Here is a 10,657-nt window from a genome sequence, read left to right as displayed (position 1 = left end):
GCCCATTTTCTTCATTGCCTTGAAATCCAGACAAGCTGCTGTGTTAACATTTCTTCAGGGGAATGGTTGAACTCCGCATCCTGAAGGCCCTCACTGCTGTCAACCAGATCAACAAAGGATGCAAGGAAAGAGGCAAAAGGAAAAGGTCAGCATTCTTCTTCTTCTGGTGACATTTAACTGCACAGGTTCCTCTCCAGTACTACCTGAATACCCCAGTCAACCCCCATGTGCTGATTCTGGCTGGAATAGAGTTAATTTTCTCCACAGTAGCTTGTATGTGGCTATGTTTTGGATTTATGCTGGAAACATTGTTGATAACAGGGATGCTTTTATTACTGCTGAGTAGTGCTTACACAGAGTTGAGGTCTTTTCTGCTTCTCAGGACACCCCACCAGTGAGCGGACTGGGGGTGCATAAGGAGTTGGGTGGGGATACAGGTGAGACAGGTGGCCCCAGCTGATCCCAGGGATATCCCACCCACGTGATTTCATGCTCAGCATATAAGGCTGGGGAAAGAAGGAGGAAGGGCAGGATGTTCAGAGTGAGGGCATTTGTCTTCCCAAGTCACCGCTATGCGTGATGGAGCCCTGCTTTCCTGGAGATGGCTGAACACATGCCTGCCTGTGGGAGGTGGTGACTGAATTTCTTCTTTTGCTTTGCTTGTGTGTAAAGCTTTTGCTTTACCTATAAAAATGTCTTTATTGCAACCCATGTGCTTTCTCACTTTTACCCTTCTGATTCTCTCCCCCATCCCACTGGGGAGGACTGAGGAAGCAGCTGTTGGTGCTCAGTTGCTGACTGTGTTTAAACCATGGCACGCCATCACGAAAAGAAATGCAGTATGACAGGGATGGCCAGACATGACTTCCTGTGTATACAAATACCAGAATCTAATTATGCTTTCAGTTAACAAGCAAAGGAAAACTTGGGGCATAACCTTAAAGCTCTTTGTTTCCTAGCCACTTGCAGAGATTTCCAGACACTGAACTGGGCTTTTGCAAACTGAATATTGAGGGCTAACATTGAATATCTGTCTCTTATGGATGCTTTCCTAATTTTGTGGTTTCTGGAGTAGGAGCTTGCCCTTAGGATCACTTATCTCTTGGTCTTGTACTACAGCCTTTTCAGAATCCTAAATTCAGACTTGTAATCTGTTTTGAAGGCAGTCTGGGGCAGTTCTTCACTTGGTTTTGCTCTGGTAACCCAAAAGCTAGAGCAATAGAGGGCCAACAAGGCATTTTTTCAGGAGTCTGCTTTGCGGGCTTTGTGTGCTCCCATTCGCCTCCAGGTGACATTTCCTTCACAGGGATGGCAAATGAGTGGTGTGTCTGTTTGCCTCCCTGGTGACCCCAGCTTTTAGTAGTCCCTCACTCAACACATGGACTTTTTCCTATGCTTGAATTCCCACAGCTTCCCATAGCTGTGAATTTAAAGGTTGGGATCTGCAGCATCTAAGTCTTGTGGCTCTCTGGGAAGGCTATGAAACTCATCCTTATTTACTAAATAGTGTCAGTCAAATGGAGCGTTGCAGATACTTTGAACTTGGAGACAGATTGCAGGAGACAGCTGTTCATATCTATGTAAATGTTTTATGTGCTTTTTAACAAGGCAGCTGAATTCTCTACAAATAAACAGACCTCTTTTTTTAGCAGTGCTTTAACCCTTATCCTGCATGAGGAATTTATTTTAAAAGCTTGATTTTTTTGCTTATATTGATTTTTGCAACTCTAATGGCTAGAGCAACTCTTCACAAAACCTGGCAGAAAACCACAGTTTGACTATGAGTAGCTACAATTCCAAACCATCCGTTTTCCTGAAGAAGATTATGCTGAAAGACCCCCTGATTTTGTTTAAAAGTTATCTTGCAGAATACAAATAATCATCAATTTCCCAGGATTAAAATCTTGAGACTTTGACTTACTCAGAGCATTTCTTTTGCAATGGAGAAAGAGGCTAAGTCTGCAGGTAAAGTCACCACCACCACAGCAAGGAATGAACGGAAAACAGCTGCATTTGGCAACACGCTGGATCATGTTCCAGTTGGGTTTTTGAGTACCTTACAGAAGCCATTCAGTCTTCAACGAATTCAACATTCAGAAAAACATTGGTCAACCTTCAAGTACTTTTACAGAAACCTGTATGGCAGCAGAGAACATGCTAGAAACCCTTGTCATTCTTAGTTTTATAGAAAGCTGTGAGCCTAGTGAGAACAAATAAAGGTTTATTGTAACGGCGATCTCAATTTTCTTTGCTGAGAGTTCAGCTCCAAGCTGAACTCCAGGTGAATCACAGGGCAAAAATGTTAGTTTCCTCTATCAGCCTTCTCAGTGGCAATTTTTCTCCTTGGAAGGATATTTTACAAGTATTGATTAATTTGAAGAACACCAATACTGTTAGAATTAAGAAAACAAGATCAGACTAGATGCTGATTAAACTCGTATAGAAGCCTTAGGAGTCCTGAATTTGTCTGGAGGGTATTTTTAAACTACTAGATATAAATAAAACTCTCTACTACTTAGCTAGGTTTGTTGAAACAAAGGAATTTGCAACAGCTTCGTTAGGTATGTTATCTATAAAAACATCAATATTGACTAAATTGGAGAGTGAAACAAAAAAATACATCAAGACTAGCCCTAGATTGCTTCTGTCTGGTGGAGTAAAACACAGTAAAAATGACTGTCAGTATCATGCTTAACATTGCATGTAATCACTAGGTACAGCCTTGTGCAATGACATTCAGGCAAATCTCCAGCACAGTGCTCTGGAAATATTCTTATAAATGACATTCAGAGGAATGAAGTACGGGTTGGAAAAGGAGTATTTCTGAGCTGATGTGGGCTTGACAAATTCTCAGTACCCTGAACTAATACAACCACGTTTATCTTATTGTCTGGCTGCTAAAACTATGTCTCTGTCAAACCTAAATATCATCTCTTCTGTTAATGGATGACATACCCAGCAGTGAATAGAGCTTTATGATCCTCTCATAGTTTGCACAGCAGAAAATCTGTTAGCAGAGTTTCCTGAGTAACAGTGTCCATTTATGTAATGTTCAACTCCTGTAAAGCGTGTCAGAGAGACAGGCAAAGAATGTGAAAGAAGCCTTGGTAGTGGTGTTGTCAGATCTGTGATATGCAACTTTAATTTCCCCTCTCTATTTGACCTGAAACCTGTAGTCCCACTCACCAGTTTCCCAGGTCTAATACAATAAATAGGCACTAAGCTGTGAATAGTGCACTGGACTGTTCGTAAAAATCAGGTTTTGAACCAAAGGCATATTTAAAGAAATAAGTTTTCTAGGAACTTAGGATAGCCACATTTGTTGTCTGTATATCCAGGTTTTGGGAGGGTTTGGAGCTTTTAGTTGGAAAGCTCATGACAACTATTTCCACTGTAAGATCAGGTGTCCTCCTAAACTCCTGCCACCGATCCCCAATCAAAGGAAGGGTAGTGACAGACGGGGGTGGGTGCACATACCCTCTCAGAGACTAACAAGCCCAGAAATTGGCAAAAAGCCAGGGATAAAGCCTTGCACAATGCTAACATGTTCAGAAGCCTATCATCTTGTATTTTAAACTTTAAAACTCTTCTGGAGCCAAAATTTTTGGAAATATCTTTTTAATCAAATAAGTTTAATCTTTCAGTCTTCCCCATTTTTTCTTCTCCCTGTAAAACCACATATTTTTGTAACTGAATTTAACTGTAATCACCCATGAGGAGACCTAGGGAGTTTTATTAAAAACAAAGTAAGGCTGGTATCTAACACAGTATTTCTTTGTTGTGATCTTATGCATTGTTTTGTGGCTGAAGGAAGGAGTTTCTAAATGAAGAGTGAAATTCAGGTTCCAGTGAAATCAGGATATAATCCACACTCATGGCAATGAGATCAAAAATGTTACCACATCCATTCACTCTACCAAGAGCAGGAAAGCTCTTCAGCTAAACCATGTTTAAAATCAGAATTTTAATGGCCCACTCCCAGAAACTCCAGTAAATGTGGAGATTTTGCTTGTACTTGCAGAAACGTGTCGTTTAGACCTTTGCTAAGGCCTGGATGACATTTATTGTCCGAGATGAAGTCCTGAAACCTTCAGAAACATTATGTTGTTTTCAAACTCTGCACTACTTTTTCTAATAATTTACTTTGCTCGGGCTGATCCCAGCACGACAGTGAAATGCCAAAGGCCCAGACGGGATCTCTCAGGACCAAACCAGCACCTCTTACCGACGAGTCACTTTGCCTTGGCTAGAAGCCAGATCGGGGTTTGCAGGCTGATGCTGACAGACCTGCATTTGCTCTGCGTGTTACGGCAATTTTATTCTCAGTTAAAAGTGCTGCTTTACCTGACTGCGAGGGAGCTCTCCGGGAGCACCGTTCCGCCCCGAGCAGCCCTTCGCGCTGCCCCACCCCGCGGGACTCCGCGGGGCCGGGAGGGGTGTCGGTCCCCGCTCCCCCCGGCGCAGCGCTGTCTGGGCGGAGCGGCCCCGGTCCCGTAGCGGGGCGAGCGGGCGGCGGCGGCTGCCGGGGGAAGGAGGGGGCTGGCGTCAGGCGCTGGCAGCCACTGGCGCGGGAGCTCCCCCTCGCCTCGCCTCCCCTCCCGAGGCCGGGGGATAAAGGCACCTGGCCCGGCGTTCCGGGCCACCGGAGCGGGGAGGCGGCGGGCGAGCGGACGTGCCAGGGTCGGGCCGGGCCCCACCGCGCAGCCCCCTCCATGCGCCTCGCCGGCGGCGCCGGCTCCCCCCGGGCTTTGCCCTCGCCCGGGAACGGCAGCCGGTGGCGGGCGGCGGAGCCCGGCGGCGGCAGCAGCCCCAGTCCCGAGGCGTGGTCGGGGTCGCCGAACGGCAGCCTGGGAGGCTGGGACCCTTTCGGGCGGGACGAGGAGCTGGCGAAGCTGGAGATCGCGGTGCTGGCCGTCACCTTCGCGGTGGCGGTGGTGGGGAACGGCAGCGTGCTGCTGGCCCTGCGGCGCACGCCGCGCAAGGCGTCCCGTATGCACCTCTTCATCCGCCACCTCAGCCTGGCCGACCTGGTGGTGGCCTTCTTCCAGGTGCTGCCCCAGCTCTGCTGGGAGGTGACACACCGCTTCCACGGCCCCGACGGGCTCTGCCGCGTCGTCAAGCACCTGCAGGTCTTCGGCATGTTCGCCTCGGCGTACATGCTGGTGGCCATGACTGCCGACCGCTACATCGCCGTCTGCCATCCGCTGAAGACGCTGCAGCAGCCCACCAAGCGCTCGTACGGGATGATCGCGGCGGCCTGGGCGCTCAGCCTGCTGCTCAGCACCCCGCAGTACTTCATCTTCTCCCTCAGCGAAGTGGAGCGCGGCTCGCAGGTCTACGACTGCTGGGCGCATTTCATCATGCCCTGGGGGCCCCGCGCCTACATCACTTGGATCACCGGCGGCATCTTCATCGCGCCTGTCCTCATCCTCATCATCTGCTACGGCTTCATCTGCTACCACATCTGGCGCAACGCCCGGGGCAAGACGCGCCCGGGGGAGGCGGCAGCAGCGGGTGGCGGGCGGCGGGCAGGTGGTGGTGGTGGTAGCCCGCGACGGGGGCTGCTGCTCGCCCCCTGTGTCAGCAACGTCAAAACCATCTCCCGCGCCAAGATCCGCACCGTCAAGATGACCTTCGTCATCGTCTCGGTGTACGTCGTTTGCTGGGCGCCCTTCTTCACCATCCAGATGTGGTCCGTCTGGGACCAGCGCTTCCCCTGGGTCGGTAGGTGACGCCGCCGCTTGTCCCCAGCGGCCGCCCCGCACGCGTCGGGGGCGCAGCCGGCTGTCCCGGGGCGCTGCCCAGCCCTGAGCTGACCGTGGGGGAGACGGGGCGCGGAAGCGGAGAAGGGACCGAGGCGCGCCCTCCCGGCCCCGGACGGGTCCCTCTCCCGCCGGGTAATAGCGGTGAGCGGCCTTGCGCGGGGAGGAGAGACAGCCCTGGGCCGCCGCCGCCGCCCTCGGGGCCGCCCCGCCGGCACCACTCGCGGTCCCGGACCGGGTGGCCCCGGGAGCGGCGGCGGCCGCGGCGCTCGGCTCGGCTTGTCCCGGGAACAGCCCGCGCCGCTGCTGGGGGCAGCTGCGCCTCCGGAGAGAAGCAGCAGCCGCAGCCTTCTCGTCCCGAGCAAAACGAGTAGATGGAAACCGGAATTTTTGCTGCCGTAATTTGAACCAGAAACATTTTCGTCCGTTTGAAGCTGCCGATAAGAAAACTTTCAGAAATGTTTAGTATTGTTGTGAAGCATACACACGTACATGTCGGAGCAGTTACATGAGCAGAGAACTTATTACTTCTTCGTTCTTGTATCTGTTGTCTAATAATAGGGTTGAGCACACCCTGAACCCTTCCTCTCAGCAAGGCAGCCACCTCTGAGTAGCTCCTTTAGTCAAGTGACCGGTTTTCATGAATCAGTGGCAATTTAGATTTTGGAGATACCTGTCCTGCTGTTAGATATGGCTGAAAAAAATTGGTGAGTTTAATCACATAGATAATAACAGGCAGCATAGTAACATATATTCTGTTTCCTCATAATGAGAGAGCAGCAAATCAAGATGTTGGAATCCATAATTTCTTGATTTTTTAAAAATCCCCAAATTGTCACTTGCTGTAGTGAGTGCGCTGATTGCCTCTAATATGGGACTAAAGTCAAGCCGATAATGCAGATCTCTAGAAAGAAATAAAGGCTTGCAGTAAACAAATAGATTTTTTTTTTACTTCAAAGGAAATTAAATCTAAGTGAACAGATGGGTATTTGATAGGTTTGTTTGAAGAGATTCTTTAAATCTGTGGAACTGCATAACACAGTAATTATACTTCTTTGAAGATTCAATATTTACAAAGAAAAGTCACTAATAATTGATTAGACTAAATACATATTTAGAGTATTTGAACTATTAACTAGTTATTGAAGGTAGAACAACATAGATTTTTCATGCTGTAGTGTTAATTCCCATTTTTCCCTTAAGTAAAATTTGTTCAACCTCCGAAACCCAGACTTGATGGACGATCCAGTAGTTAATTGAGCATTCAATACTTTTCAGCCTGTAGATATATTCAGCAAAATTCAGTGTTATTGAAAGCAGTGGGAATTTTGCCATTGTCTCCCAGGGTCTGGATAAAAACTTTTCAGTATTTAAGCAGGAGCTTATCAACACATGGATACACATCAGTGGAAATGTGACTAAATCATTATTTTGGATGGATTACCCCATAACTTATTCTGTCACAGCTTTTTGAAGTCTGTTCAGAGAAAGTCCCATTGACTTCAATGGCAGCCTTACATAAATAAGACCTTTACTGATTATGTTCTCATTATTCGTTTCAAATGCTGCAGCTCAACTTTTAGAACTAGAATATTCAGGAAAATAAATCCAATGGTTAATGAAGCAATTGACTGAATGGTGCAAATGTTCTTTTGACGATTAAACAGCTTTCTCCCACACTCCCCAGATTCTGAAAACACTGCGACTACTGTTACGGCTCTGCTGGCCAGCCTGAACAGTTGCTGTAACCCGTGGATCTACATGTTCTTCAGTGGGCACCTCCTCCAAGACTGCATACAGAGCTTCCCTTGCTGCCAACAAATAAAGCAAACGCTGAGTAAAGAAGATTCAAACAGCAATAGCAGGCGACAGACTTCTTTCACCAACAACAGAAGCCCAACCCACAGCTTAAACACCTGGAGAGAGATGTCCCACTCCAAAGCGACCAGCTTCATCCCCACTCTGACATGAGATAGGCCTCAGGGCAGGCAGGGCTTGCAGTCCCATCACAGTGTTTGGGAAGGTTATAGTATGGTATTTTATGCCAGTCCAAGGCATCATGGTACCAAGGAATGACTAAGATAGTCATGAGACAAAAGTGCCACCTTGCTAGATAAGTTATGCTGCAGCATGTAAATTATTTTCTGAAAGTTTTTTAGGACTTGGGCAACTGATCAGGATAGTGTGGCAACAATAAAGCAATTATTTTTTAAAATAGAATATATTTAAATTTTTTGTCTGTTTCTAAAATACTAAGTGCATTGTTTGCTTGCTGTTTAAAACTGTAAAAATAATGGAGTTGTCGTGTGTTGGGGTAACTCCACTCTCTAGTGTTAATGCCTAAAACTTCTTGTGATTGTCTGACGAAGTCATGGGGAAAGAAGACAATGTGAGTAAGACTACAGTTTAGTCTTAAACATAAAAAGAAAGGAGTAGGGAAAAAGTCTTGCCTCTCCAGATAAGGAATATGGTTATATAGACTCTGAGTTGTTGGAATTCAGTTGTTCGTGCTACTCCATCTTGTAAAGGTCTAGTAGTTCTCAGACACTGAAATTTAACAGCCCTTGTGAAGGCAAATCTTTTAGTGATGTCAATGTCTGTATGTGTATTGTGAGGTTTCATTTTTAGGGTGACATTTCCTCTTCCCTTCATTCCCTTCAAGTCGATGGAAGTTATACAGCATATTTGTGTGTGTGTGTTGTTGCACCTACCTTCATTTTTTAAACTAATTTTAAAAATATATTGATAAGTATGATATACCATGACTAGCTGAGCACCAAGAAAACTCACAATCAATACCAGAACCACTTGTTTTATGGGCAGGAATTCCATGTTTTCTTTTTTGATTTACTAAGACGTCTAGGATCAAGCCACATTGCTTGGTTGTCAAGCAAATAGCCTCATGAGTTCAGTAGAGTGTAGTCATTTGGTAAGAGCTGTAGAACCAGTATATTTCAAGACACAGATCGGAGAATCAAACTCAGAAGTTTTCTGGGAACATATGAAAACTACTGTTGGTTCATCTTTTTTTTATTATTAGTTTTATTGCCAGCTCATGCTAATATAGTCCTAAAAATTGTCAGTAAACTGCAATAAAAATTCATCACAACATATTTGCTAGTTACAAAGCATTCAAGGTGTGTTTGTTTTCAATACAATGCATGCTGAGTTGACTGTATAAACTGTTTGTTTATATGGTAAATAATCCTATCACATCTTTCCTTGGAGCCCATCTCTTATTTTGAGGTTGGGTTTTAAAGCTCCTTGAGTAAGTTTTGCTGAGTTTTTAAGTCTTGAGAATCTCTTTGAGAAGTACAGCTCCCTGTCTACTCTGTTTTCCTGAGCTTGCCGGATCCTGAAATACAGGTGTTCCCCTGGCCCCCTGCAGGAGTGCTGACACAACCCCAACTGTCTGCTGGAGCAGTGGGACACGAGCATGGCTGCATAACGTGCATGCAAGGAGGAAGCTCACCAGCAGGTTTCTTTCTTTCCCACCAAAACTTAACAAACAAGATTGCTTTTCGAATTGCTTGAGGAGATTGCATGTGGCTTTCACTGAGTATGGTGCCCATGCCTACCCCAATAATGGTAGCAGAAATTAATAGAGTTAGATGCAGAATAAGATCATACTAAACCACTCCAGAAGCTCCCCATTGACTATTTTGGGCAAAGAATATGGAATATTATACCTAAAATAATTTTTTTTTAACTGGGGGTTTTTTGTCACTAAAGAAAATCTTTGCTCTTCTCTCATCTTTCCTCATGTTTGCTATTGCTCAAAGCACTAGAACCCAGAGGATAGCATGGTGGAATGGCTTATATTTAACAGATCAGCTTTTTGATGACCTTTAATATAAAAGTATGGCTACAGCTCTCACCAGCTCTTGGACGAAGGTTTGCGAACCTGAAGTTACATTTTAGTCCAAAAAAATGCATGCAGCGGTGTGTGTGTGTTTGTGTGCATTATATGTACTGTGTATATTTTGCAAGTAGATAATTCACAGTTACTGAAATTGCAAGTGTTTCAAATTAAGTACACTATACTTTGCCAAGTTTCCTGTTTGTGCTACAACTTTCTTTGTACATGAAATCTGTATTGAAAAGCAATTAGCTGTACTAACAGAATTTTCATGTTTGCATAATTGAATTATTTTTCTATTACACTTTACATTCAAACAGAAAAGATAATGAAAAAACGTGTGTAGAATAATGTTGAGAATAAAAATGAGCTGGGAAATGACCAATATATGTATTAAAACGAGCAGACCCAAAGTATAAATTCAAGGGGTTTTTTCAAATATGTTACAAAATCTAGGCTTACACTTGGGACTTGTCAGCATAAATTTGCCCTGAGAGGGTTCTATAGTTTCTATAATTAAACTGACAACACAATTTATCAATATTTGGTTTCCAGACATATTTTGTACAATTTTTCACATAATTGTAATGTTGGAAGATACAGCCAATATTTTTAATTGTTCATCTGTGGAGATATTTTTTTTAAAGCTGCTTTGGATTATCATGAGGGTGCTCTAATGGAAACAGAAGGAAACAAAAAATTGTGAAACCACTGCAAGTTTAAAATATGGAAACATGCTCTAATAAACCTGCACGTTTGTTTGATCAGAAGCATTTTGGGTTTTTTGCTTGTCTAGATTTTGGAGGGCCAGAAATGTATTTGGTAATACTAAATATATTTTACAAAATTCAAAATGTCTTCATTCATTTTAATAAGTTGTTTCCATGAAAAGCTTTAGGGAGTGAACAAAACTAAAATGTTTTTCTATTATATGTAGTGCATGAAGGACACAAGCAAAGAAGGAACATGCAGTCAGCTTTCCACTATATGCTGCTAGCATTGTTAAAACATGTAACTTAGCAATTATTTGTGTTCT

General features: G+C 44.7%; 1 protein-coding gene across 1 annotated transcript; it reads left to right on the top strand.

Moving 5' to 3' along the window:
- Positions 1–4,691: 4,691 nt before the first annotated feature.
- On the top strand, positions 4,692–10,391 carry AVPR1A (arginine vasopressin receptor 1A). The gene is made up of 2 exons (XM_068998293.1): positions 4,692–5,724; positions 7,450–10,391. Exons 1-2 carry the CDS (start codon positions 4,713–4,715, stop codon positions 7,731–7,733), a joined length of 1,296 nt encoding a protein of 431 aa, XP_068854394.1. The 5' UTR covers positions 4,692–4,712; the 3' UTR covers positions 7,734–10,391.
- The last annotated feature ends 266 nt before the right edge of the window (positions 10,392–10,657 follow it).

This window comes from Aphelocoma coerulescens, chromosome 1A (assembly GCF_041296385.1).
Source record: "Aphelocoma coerulescens isolate FSJ_1873_10779 chromosome 1A, UR_Acoe_1.0, whole genome shotgun sequence".
Classification (NCBI taxonomy): domain Eukaryota; kingdom Metazoa; phylum Chordata; class Aves; order Passeriformes; family Corvidae; genus Aphelocoma; species Aphelocoma coerulescens.
This window is presented reverse-complemented; position numbering and strand designations above follow the sequence as displayed.